Source organism: Staurois parvus, unplaced genomic scaffold, assembly GCF_062004578.1.
Source record: "Staurois parvus isolate SC_StPar_1 unplaced genomic scaffold, SC_StPar_1.0 ptg000023l, whole genome shotgun sequence".
NCBI classification, from domain to species: domain Eukaryota; kingdom Metazoa; phylum Chordata; class Amphibia; order Anura; family Ranidae; genus Staurois; species Staurois parvus.
This window is the reverse complement of record NW_028317819.1, coordinates 1,919,617-1,942,550: the sequence shown is the minus strand read 5'-3', so window position 1 is coordinate 1,942,550 and position 22,934 is coordinate 1,919,617. Positions and strand designations below refer to the sequence as shown.

The 22,934-nt window shown below is 41.9% G+C and overlaps 1 protein-coding gene across 2 annotated transcripts in view; it reads left to right on the top strand.

Annotated features, from left to right (window-relative positions):
• Window positions 1-22,934, top strand: part of AGAP2 (ArfGAP with GTPase domain, ankyrin repeat and PH domain 2) — a 296,663-nt gene that overhangs the window by 105,149 nt on the left and 168,580 nt on the right. For both annotated transcript variants that reach the window (XM_089692703.1, XM_089692695.1), the window contains exon 2: window positions 12,272-12,330. In XM_089692703.1, coding sequence (XP_089548829.1) covers window positions 12,272-12,330 — 59 coding nt within the window. The remainder of the gene's footprint in view (window positions 1-12,271; window positions 12,331-22,934) is intronic.

The following is a 22,934-nucleotide window of genomic DNA, read 5'->3' as shown; positions in this document are numbered from 1 at the left end:
ATCTCAGCTGCAGAGAATCTTTAGTGTCTAAGTATGATCAGCCTAGCAGCAACGGGAAGGTATCATTTGTTGAAAATATATTTACAGGACATTCCAGGCAGATTATTTTTTAAAAGCTGCTGTTGGAGCTGAGCTTTATTAGTCAAAGTGTGTCAATACTTTTTTATGTTGACATTGAATATGGCTGTTTGGGTTAAAATCAATGCACCATGATCATGTTGACGGGAGGAGAGAGTAGAGTGATGACTGTTCTGCAGCTCCTTCATTATCCAATCAGTATGTTGGGGGGCGTGCTCTTAACTAAGGTGTACTGTTGTTGGTGTAGAACTGAAGGACCCACCTTTGTATTTTTCTAACCATTTTGATTTGGCACCAGGATTTTGGGGGTTTAAAATACTGGCAGCACCAGTGTAATGATGGGACACTATCACAATCCATTTTCACTGTCAATAAGGTAAGTGGTCACTGTAGGCAATACTTAGGTTGCTAGAGTAACTATTTTGGAAAACCATCTCTAAAAATATGTCCTTTATAGTGTACACAATGTCCCTAAACCTTAATAACAAAATGTAGGAATATGTCCTTTTCATACGTATATAATGGACGGTGCTTTTTTTCAGCAGAGGAATGCAATTCCGGCACTTCCAACCCTAAAAGTATGTAATGGCAAGGGGTGCTGGGGTGTACTAGACAATCTGTTGTTGCTGGCTGCTGGGGGATCTATTGTCACTGAGGAGGCTCTATTTTTGTGTGGTGGTCTATTGTTGCTGGTGGGGGATCTATTGTTGATGGGAGGCAGTTGTTATTGGAAGGGATCTATGTTGAGGGAGGGGTCTATTGTTGCTGGCTGCTGGGAGATCTGTTGTAGCTGCTGGGGGTTGGGGGTCTATTGTTGCTAGGGTGGTACTTTGTTTTGGCGCTCCATCTATTGTTGCTGGGGGGGGTCTAATGCTGCTGGCTGCAGTGATCTATATTTCTGCTTTTCTTGTTATTATTAACGAACTCCATACAAAATATTGAGCACCACAAAATTATACTTGATGTTGTATTCTCTAAAAGTAATGGCACTGGGAGGTGGGTAGGGGGTGGAACAAGTGAAGGTGCTCAGAGGTGGGTAGAGGGTGGAGACAGGAAGTGAATCAGAAAGGGGGAATTCCTGCACCTATTTTTTGAGAAAAAAAAGCCCTGGTAAAGTATAACCTTTTAATGTGAAAAATTGGTGTAAACAACTTAATAAAAGTGCATTCTGTGCAAATCAGCCCTATTATGTGAACTTTATAAAGTTCTATGTGCTAATGCTTGAACTTCAAAAACTATTAAAGTGTTACTAAAGGGTAGTTTTTTTAAAACTTAAAATAACAAACATGTTATACTCACCTGCTCTGCACAGTACGGCCCGGATCCTCCTCTTCTTGGGTCCCCCACCAGCAATCTTGACTCCTCCTCATCACTGCATTTGATTGACAGCAGTAGGAGCCAATGGCTCCTGCTGCTGCTCCAGTCCTGTGTGAAGAGGAAAAGAGAAAAGATGCAGTCGTGCACAGTGCTGGAACTATTCTGCCCTCTCTTCCCCTTCACACAGGGAAGGGGTAGGACAGAGAAATATAAAACAATTTTTACCCTAATACAAGCAATGCGTTAGCCTAGGTTTACACCCAAGCGTTTTCTGCAGCGTTTTGCAGAAACACAGTACAGTCCATTTCACATTTCCTATGACACATGTTCACATCAGTGCGTTTTCACCTGGTGTGTTTCTTGGAAAGGGTCAGTAACTTTTTTGAACGCAAAAAGTTGCCTGTTTGGTTCTATAGAATTTAATGGAAATGCTGCAGAAAAGCATGTATTGCATTTTTCTGCATTTTTGCTGTGTTTTAAATCTGGCTTGCAACAAGAAAAATAAAAAAAACGCCTGCAAAACACAGCAAAAACGCAAAATGCAGAAACGGCTCAAACGCAACATGCATAAGTGTGAACCTAGCCTTAAGGTATAAAAATGTTTTTTATAAAAAAGTATTACTTAAGCAAACCGTGCAAATAAAAAATAACATAAGTAATAATATATACACAATATACCTATAATCTCAGCACTATACTATGCTACACATACACTTCCTGAATGGGTCAGTTGATCCTTCTCATCACTTGACAATGTTTATTATAACATGCATTTAAAATTGTTAAAGTGATTGTAGAACCTTTCATATACCCAGTGAACCGAATGGCCTCAAATGTTAAATCAAAGCCTCCTACATAAGTTGTACCTGTTTATCTGCAGTATTTGAAGTTTAAAGTGGAGAATTCATACATCATGTCTGAGCTGTCAGCAAACAGGGGACAGAGAGCTGACGTTTGACTCTGCAGAGCTCAGTGAGGAGAGCTTTGAGAGCTGATTGGAGGGAAGGGTCCCCTCCCTCCCCCCACCTTCACACAGCTCACAGAAACACAGCTGAGGCTGTCAATCAGCTGTAAATCCATCCCCTGTCATCTTTTTTCTCTTAGTGTTAGGAAAACTTGTCAGAATGCATTCATGCTAATAGCAGAGGAACAAAGCAGCAGACAGAAATGACACTTAGTGCTCTTAATTGAGACAAGTACACATTATAGATGGGTATGCTTTGTTCATATTTCATGCTTAAGAATTACAATCACTTTAAAACCAGAACACTCGCATTATTTACTGCCTTTCCTGGCACCCAGATAGCTCACTTAGCATTAGTAGGAGAACACCGCTCCACCAACTCGCTGCCAGCTTCAAGTGTGCGTTCCACTGAGAGGGATGCTGTTACCAGCCAAAGCCCTGCCCAGTGTGTTTGTCATCCAGGACGTCATCAGGAGCACTGTTTTGTCAGTGAATACAGCCGATGGGTGGGAGCAATGACAACAAGAGGGGGCAATGGAATACAGTGAGTGATATCACAGCTCTGGAACCCAAAGGACATAAATAGCAGGCAGTATGGGTATGCAGAGGGAGAAGCAATGTTTTAAACTGTCGATATACTGTATTAGCCTTTACTTCCTCTTCAGGAATATAGTATAGGATATAGTTTAGGGGTTAATTGTTGATAAAAAGCAGATAAGGGTTAAGGGTCCATGCACACTAGGTAAAAAAAACCCCAGTGCTCTTGGCAAAAAAAAACAATACGGCGAAACAGAAGAGTTTTTTGTTCCCGTCTCTAAATGTTGAGCTTAAAAATGCCGGTAAATGACCTAAAGTGCATGGACATATAGGATAACATTAGTTTCTTCTACAGGAAAAACACTAAACTCCTCTAGCAGCAGATTTTTTAAGCCAGTGTGCATGGACCCTGAGGAACCAATCAGAGCTTAAAGGGTTTGAATGGGGTGTGTTAAAGTTGAACTATAGTCAGAAAATTAAGTCCTGATAGATCACTTCAGGTTGGCCCCTTTTGTAGGTATAGATATACAAAACATTTAAAAAAGGGCCTATACTGTGTAAAATCCAGTAAGGCCCTGTCTCATTGTGCTCTGCACAGCCTCAGTTGTCCTGTATTTTTGGCACTGTGCCGATAATTAGTATGTCACTAAAGGATGATCTGCTGATGGCCTAAAGGGAGAGACACAAAAGAGTCAAACTTACAACAATAGAGTACGTTTTCGGAAACGTCTCATGTGATCATATCGAACATCATCTTTAGATGGAATAGAAGATTTGTCTCTGTTAGTGAGAAGTGTGGAATACTTAAAGATGGATTTGTATGTGTTAACTTCAGAGTTGTATCTAGTTGCCTTCAAAGTCCCGGTGGGGAAAACATTTTTTGTATATAGTATATCATTGTTTAGGAATGGTGGAATTTTCAGGACATACCTCACTCTTGGATTCAGGGCCATCTTTATGGAGGGGCAAAAGGGGCAGCTGCACTGGGCCCAGTCATTGTTGTGGGGCCCAAAGCAGCCCCATATTTTTCAACTGTCCCAGTTTACATTCCCTTGTCCCTTGAAGTCTTCATCCCACACTGTGCCATGATATCTCAGTGTGAAGTGCTGTCACTTATGCTGCCCAGCTCTGCCCCACTGCTATGACTCATATGCAGGCTGTGTCATCATTCACATGCAAATAAATGGCATTCATATGTAAAAAGAGGCAGGCCAGCAAATAGGGGGGCATTCATATGTAAATATCAGCTGCATTCATATGTATTTTATGTTCCCCTAAGGTTTCAGCCACCATCACCTCTGCTAAATGCTTCCCACTGGGAGGTAAACAGGGGCATGCTTGAAAGTCCTGCCTGCAGAGGTAGGCAGAAAGAGAATTACAGTTTGGGGTGCACAGGTGAGTAAGGAGAGAATGTACAGAAGTAAAGAAGGTGGGTGCAAAGATGAGCAGATGAGGCATGTGGAGTTAAGGTAGTGGGGGGAGGTTAGAGTGAAGAGGATAGGGAAGGTTTGGGGTGCAGAGGTTAGCAGGGACATTTCAGATGCCAAGGTATACTGGCGGGATGGATAAGGATGTTTGTCATATGTAGGTCAGCCCATTCATTTCAATGGGCTTCTCTATGCACTAGACATGTAGAAATAATGTCCCCAGCCCTTTTCAAAATTACACAGAACCACAGCACCGGTGCATGTGGAAACGTGCATGTTAGCAGATGAACAATGGTGTCATTAACAAATAATGGCACTGCTGTGTATCTGCTAAAGGGCAGCACATTTCTGTGGTGTCAGGAAAGAAATTTTGCATGCGCTCCCTAACCTTTTTGGTCAGCATCGAATCCTCCTTTACATTGGTGGTCCATGTACGAGCCCCCCTTAAATTGGTGGTCAGTGTAAATTCCCTCTTACATTGGTGGCCAGTGTAGACATTTATTAGTTGTTGGTGTAAAATTCCCTATTACATTGGCTGTCAGTGTAAATTTATCTTTACATTGGTGGTAAGTGTAGAATTTCCCTTACACTGGTGGTCAGTGTAAATCCCCTCTTAGATTAGTGGTCGTTGTAGAAATGTCACCTCCCTTCCCCATCCAGCACTGCCACTGATCCCATCCAACCCAAGCACTGCCACTGATCCCATCCAACCCAAGCACTGCCACTGATCTCATCCAACCCAAGCACTGCCACTGATCCCAACCCCCCACCAGCACTGTCACTCATCCCATCCCCAGCACTATTACTTATCCCATCCCCCGCAGCATTACCACTGATTCCATCCCCCACAACTGCCACTGATCCCATCAACCCCGCAGCACTGCCACTGATCACACCCTCCCCCCTAGCGCTGCCACTAATTCCAGGAATCCTAGGATCCCTAGGAGTTTTCTGTCTCGTAGTGGGTCCCATCACCTTCCTAATCCATGGTGTGAAGGCAGTGAGTTGATATTGTGCTGTAACCTTCAGCAACCAATCAGTGAGACGTAATTTAGTGCTGTAACCTCTGGCAACCAATCAGTGAGCTGTAATGATGAGCTGTAACCTCTAGCAATCAATATGTAAGTAGTATGATTCACAGTAACCAATAGAAACCAATCAGTGAGCAGTAATAATGTGCAGTAACCTCTAGCAATCAGTGAGCAGTAATGATGGGCAATAACTTCTAGCAACCAATCGGTGAACAGTATTGATCTGCTGTAATCTCTAGCAACCAATCAGTGAGCAATAATGATGTGCAATAACTTCAAGCAACCAATCATTGACCAGTAATGATGTGCAGTAACCTCCAGCAACCAATCAGTGAGCAGTAATGATGTGCAGTAACCTCTAGCAAGTAATCAGCAAGCATAAATCATGTGCTGTAACCTCTACAACAAATCAGTGAGCCGTATTGTGTGCTGTAACCTCTACCAACCAGTCAGTGAGCTGCAATGATATGCTGTAACCTCCAGTAACCAATTGCAATTGCTGCCTGATCTGCTAAATAAACTGATTTTGAGTCTACCTGCTATTTATTGTATGTCTCAGAGCAGGTGGAGAGCAAAATTGCATGGGAAGGAGGCCCATGAAAATGTTTTCCCAGGGTATGATCAATATTAAACACAGCCCTGCTTGGATTACTGTCCTAGGCGTGACCAGATTTACAGTTCTGCTGTATAGTATGATTGAAATTTCAAACTTTTTGTTTGCTTGAATTGAGTTTGGTGCATTATGATACGTAAATGTTTATACCCAGTGTTTTGTATGAAAATGCTTAGGTAATGGGAGAATGCACTTGCTGCTAAAGCAGGTCTCTTGCAGAATTCCTTATTCTGTGTGATTTAATAAAGGTTACAAGTCGCCCTAAAGGCTTCAGACTTAATGAGGGCTTTCCTGCAGACAGATCTCTTATCACTTGTTTTTTCTGTATTATGAGGCTGCTGACCTCCATGCTAGTTGCCAAAAGGAAAAAAAGGCCCTTTATTCTTTGCCTTTTAGTAAACCCTGTGATGGCAGAACACAAAGAAATGTAGGGAAGGCATTTTCCATAAAAAGTGAAAATAAAATTTGTCTTCTGGCAAAATATCATTTCACGTTCAGCTGGAATGCTAGACTTTTATTGAAAGGCGAAACACCCTACTGCTGCTTCTGTCTAGCTATTATTGCATCAAATGAAAAGGATGATAATAAGGGATAGGGTCATATATAACACATTCACCATCAAATCCCATGGCTAGGCTTAGCTGTGCCTATATGTTGCTTAAATCTGAAAGTGTATCTGAAATGAAACCTATTTTGTGTTTTTAGCCTAAGTTAATACGATTAATTATTGTATTGAATGAATGAGCAGATGGGTACATGAATAATTTGTTTAGATTCAAAATGGTTACCAGTTTTAAAGTGTTACTAAACCCAGGGCCCTGCATTCACTATATCTGGTGTCCCACAGTACACAGAACATGGAAATACATTTCTTTTAGTAAATATAAACTGCTAAATACCTTTTCTCATCAGCAATTAGAGCAGTATTCTGATTTCTATCAGTGTCCAGCAGAGCACTGGTTAAAGCTTGTAGGAGGAGTTTTCATTCTCCCCTAATTCTCCTATGAGACTGCAGGACCCCTGACCCTCTGTCTAGACAGTGCTGATTCGCCCTGTGCTGATCACATGCACTCTCCCAAGAAAAAAAAACTCTCTAGCAATACACACCAAATTGAGCATGTGCAGTTTGCCCCCAAGGCTCTGTTCTATCAGCAGATGGATTAGGGACAGAAGAAGAAGGGGAGGATCAGAGAAGATAGGATCGAACATCTTTTTTACACAATACAGAGGATTAACCCCCTAGGTCCCAGAGTGAGTATTAGAAGCATGCTTTACTGCATATACAGACTGATTTTACTGTTGTGGGTCTAGTAACACTTTAATGACATACGTGAGGTTGGTTTTGACTTAAAAGAAGCCCTTGACCTATCTTAAAGGAGGCCTATGGACCCCACGTTCAGGAGTACTGTACCAATAGTTTGCACTTTTACTATATGAAGGGTGCATATTGTTGCAAGAGCCAAACGATACAATTCTATAAAACATAATGACATATGAGTGATACTGTGGTATTAGAGCAGGCCTTCTCATCCACGGTTCCTCAAGTGGTTGATAATGGTTCCTTGAGCAATGAGAAATTTATGTCCCTTAGATAAGTAACCAGTGAGATCAATGGTCTTTGTAGCTATTTGTAAGGGGCTGCAGGGAACCTCCTCAGAATGTCCTCAGTCCCTTTCTCTGTCTCAAAAGTGAGACATCAGGAGTCTGTTTAGACCCCTAATATTTCATCAGAGCCCCCTCCCCAACAGGAGAGTTAAAAATTAAAAAAATAAAAAGAATAAATAACATTCCAAAAAAATAAAAAATAATTGAAAAAATGAAAGGCTCATTCACCTGTGCTTTGCCTTCTAAAGAGCACTTTGGCATTTGGATCACTCTTTTGAGAGCATTTGACAGGCAGTGAAAATGTGTATCAGCTCCTCACTGCCTGCTTTGACCCCACAATAGCTTGTTTTTTCTTTTAGATTTAGCAGAAATGTTGTGTTTGTGCCTGCTAATAATGATTTTAGTGTATTTTTAGCAAAAATAACATTTGGGATATTTTTTTTGGGGGGGGCGGGGATTTTTGGTTGGGGGGTGGGGTTATCAGGTAGGCTTTATAGGGCCCCGTGATTTCTAACAGCAGCCCTGTTGACATGTGACCATTGATCAGTGGTGTCACAGACAGGGATCCCGTGTTGTTGAACTTAGAATGGTGCCATGCTTTATACCACTGCCATATAATCAGAATCATAGCCAGTACCCATAATTGGATTTTCACATTTTAGGCAAGGTTTCTTTTTCCAATTTATAGACCTGCTCCAATATACAGTGAGGAACAGAAGTATATGAACACCCTGCGATTTTGCAAGTTTTCCCACTTAGAAATCATGGAGGGGTCTGAAATTCACATTGTAGGTGCATTCCTACTCTGAGAGACAGAATTTTAAAAAAAAATTCAGGAAATCACATTGTATGATTTTTAAAGAATTTATTTGTCCTGCACTGCTGAACATAAGTATTTGAACACCTAAGAAACAGCAAGAATTCTGGCTCTCAAAGACCTGTTACTGTGCCTTTAAAAAGTCCACTTCTACTCCACTTATTAATCTAACTTAGTAGCACCTGTCTGAGCTCTTTAAAGATACCTGTCCACCCCACAGTCAGTCAGACACCAACTACTACCATGAGCAAGGGTAAGAGCAAAGAGCTGTCAAAAGACACCAGAGACAAAATTGTGGTCCTCCGCAAGGCTGGAAAGGGCTACGGGGCAATTGCCAAGCAGCTTGGTGAAAATAGATCAACTGTTGGAGCAATTGTTAGAAAATGGAAGAGGCTAAAGACGACTGTCAGTCTCCCTCAGACTGGGGCTCCATGCAAGATCTCACCTTGTGGGGTATCACTGATGATAAGAAAGGTGAGGAATCATCCCAGAACTACAAGGGAGGAGCTGGTCAATGACATGAAGAGAGCTGGGACCACAGTTTCAAAGGTCACTGTCGGTAGAACACTACGCCGCTATGGTTTCAAATCATGCATTGCACGGAAGGTTCCCCTGCTCAAGTCATCACATGTCCAGGCCCGTCTGAAGTTTGCCATTGACCATCTGGATGATCCAGTGGAGGCATGGAAGAAAGTCATGTGGTCAGATGAGACCAAAGTAGAACTTTTTGGTCTAAACTTCACTTGTCATGTTTGGAGGAAAAAGAAGGATGAGTTGCATCCCAAGAACAAGAACTGTGAAGCATGGGGGTGGTAACATCATTGGGGGTGCTTTTCTGCGAAGGGGACAGAACGACTGCACTGTATTAAGGAGAGGATGAATGAGGCCATTTATTGTGAGATTTTGAGCAACAACCTCCTTCCCTCAGTGAGAGCATTGAAGATGGGTCATGGCTGGGTCTGCCAACATGACAACGACCCGAAGCACACAGCCAGGATAACCAAGGAGTGGCTCCGTAAGAAGCATATCAAGGTTCTGGAGTGGCCTAACCAGTCTCTAGACCTAAATCCAATATAACATCTTTGGAAGGAGCTGAAACTCTGTGTTGCTCAGCGACAGCCACGAAACCTGGCAGATCTAGAGGAGATCTGTGTGAAGGAGTGGGCCAAAATCCCTGTTGCAGTGTGTGCAAACCTGATCAAGAACTACAGGAAACGTTTGACCTCTGTAATTGCAAACAAAGGCTTCTGTACCAAATATTAACACTGATTTTCTCAGGTGTTCAAATACTTATGTTCAGCAGTGCAAGACAAATACATTCTTTAAACATCATACAATGTGATTTCCTGAATTTTTTTTTTTAATTCTGTCTCTCAGAGTGGGAATGCACCTACAATGTGAATTTCAGACCCCTCCATGATTTCTAAGTGGGAAAACTTGCAAAATCGCACGGTGTTCAAATACTTCTGTTCCTCACTGTAAGCCAGGTACTTCTTAGATGCTAGTTTCCAATATTTCTCTCCTGTATAATGGGGCTTAGCTGGAAGTGCCATTGCTCGACTAAGGCAACACAATATAATTATGTTACCTTTTCATCACTCCAGTAATTTTGCACTAGTGTGGTCCATGTAATGTGGAGCTACTGCTGCTCTGTTAAAATGTCAAGTGGGAGGTCAGATATTGTATGTGTACAGCTTACCTCTTTTTTCCCAGAATTCTCTCACACCATGACCGCTTCAAGCACAGAAATTACATAATAATAATAATTTTAAGTTCTCTTCTTGTAGTTAACCATGGCTTACACAAATCTATATACATATCAGAGATGCACCAAGTCACTTTTTTATCGGCGAGTATGTGTACCAATACTTTCGGTACCGAGTACCGATGCTTTGTAGTGCGATTTGCATCCATACAAAATGGATGAGCCCAAATCACACTGCAAAGATTAGCATGCGACTTAAACAGGAATGCGGTGTGATACCTGTCCAAATGGTATGCGGTTTCCCCACCGCTCCTGTGTGAACCCACGTGGCTTTCTTTCCTCTGTGAAATCCTTGTGGCTTTCTCTCTTCTCCTTTCAGGGATGACACTAAGGGTTAGACTGGGTTCTGATTGGTCAGCACCATCTAACCTGCTTCAAGGAGAGAAGTGAAAGCCACAGGGTTTTCAGATTCCCAGATCCATGAAGCAGCTTTTCATTCTGTGACAGCATAGGATTGGTGCAGGGAGGTCTCCCGCACTGCTCCTGTGTGAAATCAGGCTATGACGAGCCTGGGTTCACACAGGAGTGGTGGGCAAACCGCATGCGATTTGGATAGGAATCACTGCAATCCTGTTCAAAACTTATGATATCCTTTGCAGTTCGAATTGCGCCTATTCATTTTTTTATGGATGTAAATCACACCGCAATGTACTTGTTTAGGGTATAGGGAGCATTAACATGACTACTCGTGAAAATACTCAATATCGGCACCGATAGCAATACTAGTATCAGTGACACAGCAACCCTAATATATTTGTTTGAGCTCTGTTTTGTCCAAAGTCTGTATATTGTTTTGTGTATACTATTAGAGGAGCTGTACATCATTGTTTTGTGGTCTGTAAGGAGATTATAAAAAAATACTTTTTATGATGAGGGGCAGTTTCTACATGCTTTATTTGCCCAGGTCCTTTTTTTGAAATTTATGAGTGCCTGTGATTGGAGGTCAATGGAAAGCATAATAAAATTATGCACAGGGTACCTTATGATCTATGCTCACACTTTAGTAAATTAGGCCCTAAGCTCCAATTCACACTGCTGCAATTTTCATGTGACTTGCAACAGATAAAGTCGCATGACAAGTCAAAACACATTCATTTCAATGAGTACCGTCTAAATCAATGTGACTCAAGTTGAAAAGAAAAGGTTCATGCACTGCATTTCAGTGACTTTAGTACAACCTGAGTGACATAAACCGCAATGTTAAATCACAAAAGTTGCAAGCTAGTCACAAGGAAATTGCAAGCTAGTTGCAGCAGAGTGAACCGAGCTTACCTGTATTTTGTGGATGGTCCCCTATCTTTTATTATTTTATCACTATAATCCTTAGACCAATTTTAATTTTGAGGTGCCAAAATCCATGAGTAAAAACGTCAGGCCCTTAATGGCATTCACCTGCAGAGCCGGTAAATCTGAGATCATTTGCGGCTAAGTGTTAAATGGACTGTATCCAGATCACATTCATTCTGAAAGTCAGTACTAACATGGATGGATAGAAGCAGGGGCGGACTGACCATTTGGAAACTTGGGCACTGCCCGAGGGCCCGGGGTCAGTAGGGGGCCCCATGAGATGCCCCTGGTACCTTTTTCATAGGCTTTTTTAAGTTTGGGCAAGGACACAGGGGCCCCATGATCCCCTATTGCCCAGGGGCCCCATGAGTTGTCAGTCCACCCCTGGATAGAAGTGGCATAATACATCAGGATTACTCCTCAGCTAATTTGAGCAAAAATAGGTTTTTGTCTTATTCTGGCATTGATATTGATAGCCACCACCGACCGCTGCAACCATACCCACCCCCCGGCCGCCACCTCTTCATTCACTAACCTTATCGCTCCGAAATTACAGAAGAGCAGCTGGCCATTCCCACACTCTCTAGCAACGCTTACCCTCCTCAGATCCTCAGCAGTGCCTCACCAATTTGCTTCTTCTGGGGGGAGGGCAAGGTGTGCCGGCCCTCAGAAAATTGCCACCCAAGGTCTTGTTTTCCTCGTGGTAAATATGCCACTGTTCTCCATGCATCTGCTAGAACCCATTCTTGATTGTATTTACAATGCTGCTATATGAACTGTCACAAACCAGATTCATGAAGTTTTAATAATTTTGTTTCTCTTTTTTTCAGAATGTGTAATCAATAGCCAAGAATGGACCCTCAGTCGCACAGTACCAGAAATACGTGTGGTGAGTTATCAGGTTATCTTTGTTTATAAATGTACCTACAAGACAAGTCCAATGGAAAATATGACAGTCCTTTTCAGGGTTTGTGATACTGTTGCAATGTGTTTTTAATTCTAGAAAGACAAATCAGCATTATATATCCAACAAGAATTCTAATACAATGCTAACAGTACATCCTTTCTTTGCTTAGCTGCCATATCGGAGAAATGCATTTCCTACACACACTTTTTATTCTCTTTAAGTTTTTATGTGCACCAGGATGTTGTACCATGTCAGCCACTGGTCTTCAGTAAAAGAACTTCACTGAGAACTACTTTGTGTTTAAAATGGCAATATCACATAACCCCCAATCTAAAATTTTAATTAAAAAAATATATACTTGTTAGAAAGTTGTAAGGTGTCCACATGTCTTGATCTAGTTACAAACCCATTAAATACGCATTAAAGGTTCTCTTAAAGAGACAGATAATTTATGAGATTACTACCTGTAATGATAGTATTCAGTATTTGAATTCCTTTTTTTTTTCTTTCACATCTTTATATTTTTATCGACCTTTAACGGCCGGTTCATACCACAATTTCTGTTTTCCATTTGGGTTTCTGCATGCTCGTGTATATATTGATTGAACTGCTACATAATTAATAAGTGAATCTAGATAATCCACCATAAATTATTGGTGCAAACATAAATGTATCCATAAATCAAAGACAAAAACCACAGATGAATCACAGTAAAGTGTGAATATCACATGTGTGTCCAGTGAACACATAATGGTTCCCAGTGTCTTTTGCTCAAACCCTCACTATATATAAAGGAAATACTCGCTGTGTTTTTCTTCCACCTTATATGGAGATTTCAAGCTTACCACAACAAAATGCTGTCTAAGGATAGAACAGCAGAATGCACTTGTTGTATAATATCATTCAGGATCTCTCTCTCTCTCCACTATTATTAAAAAAACTGCACGAAACCATTTTGAAGATTTGCATTCTATAAAATGTCATTCCTTTTACAAATTTGTAACAAGGCAAAACAAGAATAACATTTCTTAGATACTGTGCGAATAATATTATCAGTGTCAAAACCAGAACTGATATGCCCCAGTGAGTCCCAACTCTTTGTCCTGCAGCTTCAAACACTGGAAGTCCAATCAGGGCCATTGTTGGTGCATCTGTGAGTGGTCCAATATAGTTGAAAAGTGCCCCAAATAAACCAACAGAGCTGATAATTGTTTCAAACAAACTTGACACTATAATTGCTCCTTGTATCTTGGGAGCACTTCATTCTCATGGCTTGAAGTAGCACATCCTTACTACCTTTCTCTCACTGGAGGATTCTCTGGATATGCATTCCCTGGCTTGTTTATACTATTCAATTGTGTTTGCTCTGTTCCAAAGAGGACTTACAAGGATGGTTCTGATCATGGACCCTCTGTGCAGCCTGTGCTATAGATCGTGGTATGTTCAGTGAGTACACCTGTGCAGGTGACAGCTGACCTGGTGCAAGGAATCACTAGAGACAAGGACCTTGGAAAGCTTAGAATACAAAACTCATGGTAGGAGTATAGCTGTGCTATCCAGTGATCCAGTGTACAACCAGCCTGTCTGATTTTTTTACCTGCAATTACTACCAGCTACTATAGCCACTAACAATAATCAGGTCCACTGATACCACCAGTCCTCCTGTAGGGTGTCCGGGCACACACAGGTCCGGACAGCAGCGGGATGTGGGCAAGACAGGGAAGGGGATTGGTGCTGCAGGGGGGGGGGCATGGGCACAGGAACGATGCCTTGTGTGGCTCTTTGAAGCAGCTGAACGCCGGTTTCAGCTGCTGCAGGGAAAGACACATAGGGCATTGTTCCTATAATTGTCCCCCTCTGCACCGATCCCCCTGGCTGTCCTACCCTCATCTGATTCCCCCTGCTGTGTGCCCCCCTGTGCAAGCCTCCCCCACCTGCAGAATGTCTGGCTCCCTTGTCCCATTAGCTGGATGTTCAGGATGAAGAGTGGGGGGAGGGACCTGTAAATATGTTGTTTATTGGTCCCTTTCGTTAGTGAATGAACACAATGAATGATCAGTACCAATCACTCACTGTATTCATTCATAACTGAAGCATAGTACTGTGTTTACTATGCTTCAGTTTATGAATGAACAGGAACCTCTGTCTCTGGTTCATTCATCTTCAGTGCAGCTGAGGCTGCAGAGGAAGGAACTAAAGAATCTGTGTCCTCAATTCCTTTCTCTGTCTGAAAGGTGAGATGTCAGGGGTCTGTTTAGATTCCTGATATTTCACCAAGCCACCCTAACAGCATTGTAACAAAAATTGCAAACAAGTATTTAAAACATTTAAAAAAATAATAACTTGTAGAAAATAGTTGTAAAAATGAAAAAAAAATAATTAAAAAAATGAAGGGCTCATTCACACAGGTTCTCTGGTCCATACAGTGTGAATGAGCAGCTGCAGCCATCTGTTACTCTATGGCACATGTGTCAAACACAAGGCCCATGGGCGGAAGGTGGCCTGCTAGGCCATTTCATGTAGCCCTTTCACCACTTCTGCAGCTGTAGCACCCCCCTTGTTTCAGCAGTCAGCTATAGAGAGGAGGACAGAACTCCTCCACCAGATCCTGTGCTTCTCCTTACACCTGCAGAAAGTCTCATCTCTGCCACCCCCCTGTTGGCAGTAGAGAGGAGGACAGAACTCCTTCTACAGATCCTGAACCTGCCATCTCCCCTCCCAACTTCTTCCTGGCAGCAGCACAAGTTAAAAGGGTGCACTGTAATGTAAGGGAGGGTGGGGAATCCTTGGCTTCTCATGGTGGGGGAGTTCTTGACATCTGATGTAAGGGGCGGTAGGGTGCTCTTGACATCTAGTCTTACAGATACAACCAGCCCTTTAACATCAGCTATAATACTGATGTGGCCCACAATGAAATTGAATTTGATACCCCTGCTTTATGGGGATGCAGCGGCTGTATGAACACAGCCATAGATCCTAATTTGAAGTGTGTAGGTGTGGGTGAGTGGCCCCAAATGCACACTGTCAGTGTTTGGAGACCATACACCTGCATCCACACGTCTGTAAAATTTTGACCTGCGGCTGTATTCGTAGAGCTGCTGCATCCCCATAGCATAACATAGCATTCTGCCTTCACATACAGAAATAGCCACATTTAAAAAAAACACACTGATTCACACTGCACAGGACACATCACCTATGTGAATGAGCCCCTAAACCTCATTTACACACACAACTTAATTTACTAACTCAATACAGTTTTACCTTTTAGATTTAGCAGGAATTGTGTAAGTTATGTTATGTTTGTGTCCACTAATAATTTTTTGGAGGGGGGCTGTCAGGTAGGCTGTATGGGGCCCTCATGATTTCTAACAGCAGCCCTGGCAGTAATCATTGTGTTCTGACAGCTGGGAAGTCTCCCCACACCCCCTGCTGGCACAACACAATAATGCTGAGGAAGACATTTAGTGTTGATGGGGGAACCGAGCAATTTTCTCCACCACAGGAGGGAGGAAAGAAAATCGAATAATCAATGGGCTGCCTTACTCTGTGGACAGTTATCAATTAGCAATGTTCCCAGCTATCTCTGTTGACTACAAAGCACCCCTCCAATGTGATGGAGAGGTGGATGGGTCATATAGTCTTGACAAACTCCATTTCTAGGGTGACAAAACCGCTCCTCTTAGATACAGTATGTTTGTCACTCTACCACCGGAAGTGTGTTCCTGGCAGGATCATCAAGTGAAGATAAAGAAGAAAAAGGTGTGAATAAAACTAATTCAGCCACCGCATCCAGTGAAAGCTACGTTACAATACATTCCGTTTTTGTTCTGTGGCTTACATATGCTTTAAATTATGATTTGGTGGCGTCCATTGGTAGAATATAATATAATAGAAAATGTGGAAAAGGGAAACCTTAAAGCGGAGCTCCACCCAAAAGGGAAGATTCATTTTAAGGACTGCTCCCCCGCTCCCTATTAAGGATTGGCACCTTTGGGGGACAGGGGGGAGCGGGTACCTGAATTTGACAGGTACCCGCTCCTACTTCCAGTCCGATCACCTAGGCGATCGGAAGCAGAAGGTGTCCTCCCTCCCTCTCTGTAGTATTTTGAGACACGTGACAGGTCCCAGAAGACTTAATTAACAGTTTATATATTGTTACTTGTGAGTCACTTTGCGTATAGACTAATATGTGATGTGGTTCGCTGACATTACTCACATCCTCATTAAATGTTTATGTATACTAATCCAAAAAAATCTAAAAATGTCACGCTCCAAAATTATTATCAATATTGATATTGTATCTTCAGTACTATGTGACAATATATACTCTTATAAATAACTAATATCTCAATATAATGTGCTTATTACCAATTGGTAAATATTCAAACTAATATTCAATCAGTATAAAACACTTGACAAATAAATCATTAGTTTCATCTATTGCCACTATAACTGTGACTGTGTTCAAAAGATACTAATAAAGTATTATAAAACAATGCATAAGTCTCTGGTGATAAATCAATGGTGACAGTCCAAAAAAACGATACGGAGGAAAACCGAGGATTGGGGATCAGGAGGAGAGAAACAGCAGCAGAAGGAGGGAGAGATCCCAGCAGGGATACAAGCACATGAGGAGAGGATAATTAGGAAGGTCATAAGGGATATCCACCATCCATCAGACGATGCAATAAGTGATCACACCAGGTTCCTATTGTGAACAAAAAGTGAAGTATGCCTATATATTAGGCTTACAAGGAGGTGAGCGCATTGCATAATCACAATAAGGATTCACAGAAAGTCACAACTATTATTCAGGTCCCAGAAGACTACAGGACCATTCATGAATCGCAGTGCTACTCGCACATGCGCAGTGGGTACCCAGCTGTGAAGCCGCAAGCATGCACAGCTGGGTGCCCATACAGGATGGCCGGTAAAACGGACTACAGGGGACACACCGCAGGACCAAGGGACAGGTGAGTGGCTGTTTTTTAAAAGTCAGCAGCTACAGTTTTTGTAGCTGCTGACTTTTATTTTTTTACAGGGTGAGTGGAACTCCGCTTTAAGTGCAGCTGTACCCAAACTATGGATATAAAACTTTTTATATGCTATTATGAGCAGTAACAGAGCTAAAATCTCTATCCACTTTAAGGGAGCCTTCACACCAGCCTGTGCGTGTTATGCTCTGTGTACGCTGGTGTGCCTTGTGTAAAGGCATCACACTGTTTACTTTTTCCCTGTTTTTAATGAAGTTAATCCTTTTCAAAGATTCTTAAAGATCATAACAAAGACTGTAAAGTGGGTTTCAGTCAGTGGTATAGATGAAAAACACAAATGTTGGTGCTGGTGACAGATTCCTGTACCTGTGGGTAACAGGTACATGAATCTGTTGCAGGAAAGACCAGTACTGAGGCCAAAGTGTCCATAATGACAATGTGTACTCAGTGCAGTCTGATTAAATCACAGGCTTAGCTTTAATAACCTCCCAACCCAGCCACTGTGCCTGTTACAGATAGGGAGAGAGGGCAAGAAGGTTTGTTGTGGGGTGGATGGAGCCTGAAAGGTAACTTTGAGACTAGATTCTCATTAGGTTTATCTCCCTTGTGATTGATAGTTTTTGAGTGGATTTCATAGCCACTATTGAACTGAATAGCGGCTATGGTATTCGCCCACTGCTATCTGCTGTCAATAACAGGGCAGGCAGACCTGATAAAAAAACTAGTCCCTCAGAGTTCCCCATCAGGCTCCACCTACTTTCAGTACTTTGTTGGTTCCTTGAACACTGTCCACTGCCCAGTGACTTATCCCCAGTCCCATTCAGCTGCTGGCCAAGAGATTCCTGTCATTCTCTAAATACAGTGTAGCTCTCTTTTGGGGGGTATGAGAAATGGCCCTTCCCAAACAGGATATTTTGCTAAACCTGTAGGTAAATAAGAAAATCAGAACTTTTGCTAAATAGAAGAGTGGGCTTGATAATAAATTTGGTAGTGCCTCCACCCAAGAAATGGCCTCTAAGGATGATCACAATGCTGCATCTGTCTTTGTGTCAGAGATCTGAAGATAAGATTAGCTGTGATAGAGAGATCCTCCAACTTTTGTCCTGCCAGCCTGGAATGCAGCTTCTCACAGACAGAAACTGTGGTTTGGCACTGGAACTCAGTCTCCTATCTACTCTGCCCCTACTCTACTTTAGTCCCTAGTAGTTTCTAATCTGTCATGCAACCAGATCTTTAACTACCAGCCAGTGGCGTCCCCAGGCAGGTGCGGGGGGGTGTGCGCCGCACCGGGTGACACCGACCGCACGGGGTGACACCGTACCCGCTCCACAAAAAGGTAAGTTGTAAAGCAAGCCGATGATCCCCGCAGGATGGATCGGATCCATCCTGCGGGGATCGTCGGCTTTCTTTAGAGCTTACCTTTTCTTGGAGCTGGTCCGCTGTAACCCTGTATAGGTTGCATGCCAACGATCCTGTGGGAATCGTCGGCATGCAACCTATACGGGGTGACACCGGACCCGCTCCAAGAAAAGGTAAGTTGTAAAGAAATAATCATAAATAGTGCAGTGCTTAAACCAATACTAAGTGCAATTCAAAAAACTGTGCTCACATACAAATGTGTCAATATTAAATAATACACATGATATTAAATATATTAAATCAATAAATAAAAATGTATCTTGAATATATAGTGCCACTCAAAATAATCTCTTAACAATAATGCCCACACAGTAAAACAATGATAACAGCCCCCTTCAAATGAGGATAATTAAACAGTGCTTACGTGCAATAAAGTGACCACACTTCAAATACCACTCAAATAATCAAACAAAATGTCCATGAAGTAATCCACAGGTGATATAAAATTCATGCAATGTGCAGATAGTGCTTGTAATCCGTGAGCGTGTCCACACTCTTCACCTACTAAGGCTAAATTGCCTCCTCACCTCCTCCAAGTGACCCCCAGGGGCCAAACAACTTTCAGGATCACCCTGGATCCCTATTTCCTGAAGACAAGTACCTCTCCTCATGATGTGGATCTCTTAAGGGACTCCCATTGCCTCAGACCAGAAGCTTCTGAAGAATAATTACTCACCAACCCAGTGAGCCAAAAAAGAATCCTCTAAGTGTAGTATTTTCACCAAGACTCTTTTTATGGTCAGTAAAAAGAAAAGAAAAACCCACTCACATGTTCCTGCAGTCCTCCTTCCTCACCAATGTGTGGGTGTACTGCATGTAAAGGAACTTCCTGGGTATACCAAGATGGCGGCTGACGCTGGAAGTGCGTCACCGCGCACCGGAAGCTGCGTAATAGCATACCAATAGGTATATCATTGTTTTACTGTGTGGGCACTATTGTTAAGAGATTATTTTGAGTGGCACTATATACTCAAGATACATTTTTATTTATTGATTTAATATATTTAATATCATTTGTATTATTTAATATTGACACATTTGTACGTGAGCACAGTTTTTTGAATTGCACTTAGTATTGGTTTAAGCGCTGTACTATTTATGATTATTTTACACACTGTTTGGGTACCAGTTTAAGTGCTGGCAGCTTTCAGTAGGTAGACTTCCTTTCAGCGCAGGAGGACTCTGTCTCTATTTAAGTTGTAAAGAAAGCCGACGATCCCCGCAGGATGGATCGAATCTGCGGATTGAGCATAATGGATCAGAGTCCGATCCATTATGCTCAATCCGCAGATCCGATCCATTCTGCAGGGATCGTTGGAGGGGGTGTCATCAAGTGTTACCGCACTGGGTGACACCAGCCCTAGGGACGCCTCTGCTACCAGAAGTGGCCATTGGATGCCCAACCTGGCTCCAATCCATTTGGATTATTGAACCCTAAGCTGAAACCCGCTATAGAATCTCTGACCAGAAGGGACAAGGTTAACTAAAATAACAAGAGCTGTATGTAAACTCTATTGCAATAAACAGGTTCACCTACAAATATACTGGAAGGTAACCACTACATACATACAGTTGCACAAATCTAGCTATCTGGCATTGTGCATATAAGATGATAACAATAGGACAGAGATAAGTGTGTCACAGTTTTTTAAATGCATACTCATAAGGTATGGGCAGCTGCAGTTAAACATAGGAGTACTTGCCTATTAATCTCTTCTGGTCTGGATATAGCAGGTGCTTTTCCATGAACAGAGCATGTGGTCTCAGACTTTTTCTTTCTCTCCATCCACTTCCTTCTTCTGGGGTTTCAAAGTTAGCTTCTGAGAGACAGTACTATTAGAAGTACTAATGCTTATTTATTTATACATAACACTGTGATATTAGCTGCTAAAAGTAGAGGACAGCAGATCGATACAATGACCATTGCGATATTTGGACAATAACATCATCAGAACCACCCCTTTCTTTACATTCAACTGTTGGCTGGGGAATTTCTGGCTAGCAGCTGAATGGAGCTGGGGATGAGTCATTGATTGATAGGACACTGCTAGATTCATAACAACCAAGGAGCCCTGTGTGGAAAGCTGTCACATTCATGACAGCTTGCCAGCAAATACCACTCTTATCACTGGCATCTCTCTATATGCCAGTGCAGAACTGGTCTTAATTACTACCAGTTTGCCTATCTGGGAACTTGCAGTAATTCTATTTGGATTTGTCACAGCCAAATAGAGGAGAAAATAAGAACTCCCTGTGCATGTATGTGCATGTGTCAGATCTCTAAACAAAACTGTTGCAAAACGTTTCTGAATTCGGCACAGGTCATTTTAAAAGGTCCATAAAACTAGAAAAGTGTCATAACTACTTTATTATATCTCCCACAAATAAGGCTTAGTTCACACTAGTAGTAAAAACAGTTGGCTGATCTGCATCATTTTAATTGAGCATGTCAGATTTGACAGGTGGCATCACCTGTCTAATTTACCCAATGAATTCAATGGGACTAAGCTACAACTGTGTGCCAAACACAGCTATGGTAGTTGTAGTAGTTTAATTTAAAGTGGCTATTAGGATAGAAAAAAATGCCCCTAGGGATCAAAAAACAGTTGTGCAGGAGGCACCTGCAAACCTACTGTCAACTGTGGTCTGAAAAGTGATCTATTGTGGATCAGTAAATGCTGCTACCTGTGTGAAACAGGCCTGTGTTGTGAAATTTGAAAAATTATTCTTTTCCCCAATGATTACAAACACACAAATGAATGAGTGCTTGTTTTAAAGTTATTTTAGTGCTTGTTCAGAATATGTAAATACTTCAATGCACATGATCTTGGAACAGGTTCACTTTAAAGAGGATACTTTTGTTTGTGGACATTTTTTACTTTGTTGTGTCTAGCTGCAGCTGAATATGGTATAGCAGAGAGAAGGCACAGTGTGATGCCTGTAAAGAGGCTAGGTAGTAAAACTATGTTACTGGGGGAATCACAAAAATACAAAAACAAAGGATGTGATATTACAACACCTTTTGACAGTATGGAGCCTTGAACGGAGCTGTTGCAAAAGATCACTGAGAATCAGGGCCAGATCTAGCCTACCCGATGTGATGGTGCAGTAAAAAATGCCAGGGGGGCAGAGGATGGGAGGTCAGCAGGGCAGAGGACCAGGGTCACTGCTGTCAGGGCAGAGGACAGGGGCACAGTTCCTTATCCCATCTCTTCACTACACACAGCCTGGGCACAGGCAGCAGAGCTCCTCCTGCCCACACAATGCATAACTGAGATCAGTATAGTGTCAGGCTAGGGTAGTATAATGTCAAACTAGGGTGGTAACGTATCAGATTAGGGTGATATTGTGTCAATTTAGGGCAGCATAGTGGCAGGTTAGGGTTGGCTTTGGGGGGGCACAACTAAAATCTGGGGGGGAGAGCATAGCCTACCCCAGTACATCCTAGATCCGGCCATGCTGAAAAGTCTCCAAAAATAAATAAAAATCTTTCAAAATGAAGAATATGATTTCCAGAGTTCTCTACAAAAGTGCCACTTTACTGTCTGCCAAAAAAAATGTGGCTTATTTTCAATGACATGCCAAACACAATGGTTGAACTGGTCACGCCACTAGCTAATTAATTACTTTGCAAATTAAGCTTCTTTAATTTGTCACGATTGATTAAATCATGCCAATTGTAAACAGAATAATGAGATAATGAGTTTGTATTGACATCAATTATAATTACACTCTCCATCATTTTATTAACTAGTAGAAGACTACACCATTTTGTACATTGTTCTGACCATTATTGGACATGGATGAAGAAGGTCATCATAACTAGAAGGAGAGGGAGTACAGTGTGGGGTCCTTCATTCCCGTACACAACTACATTTTGTTTTATTAGAAACATACATGAATGTCACACTGAGAGTGTAAAACAAATTATAATTGATCTATCAAAACTGGAGGAGAAAAAGCAGTTTTCTGCTCTTGAAATAGAGGGAAAATGTAAAGATTTGGTAAAAACAGCCTCCAGATTGTCAAGACATATTTTTAGAACCAAAAGTGCCAGTGATGTCAGTGGGGACATCTAGTTCTGTGAGAATTAACTAAATTTCCTGCCACTTTGGGGAGATTTTCTCTCACTTCCTGTCATGTGTTCAGTATGCATAGAGACACCAATAA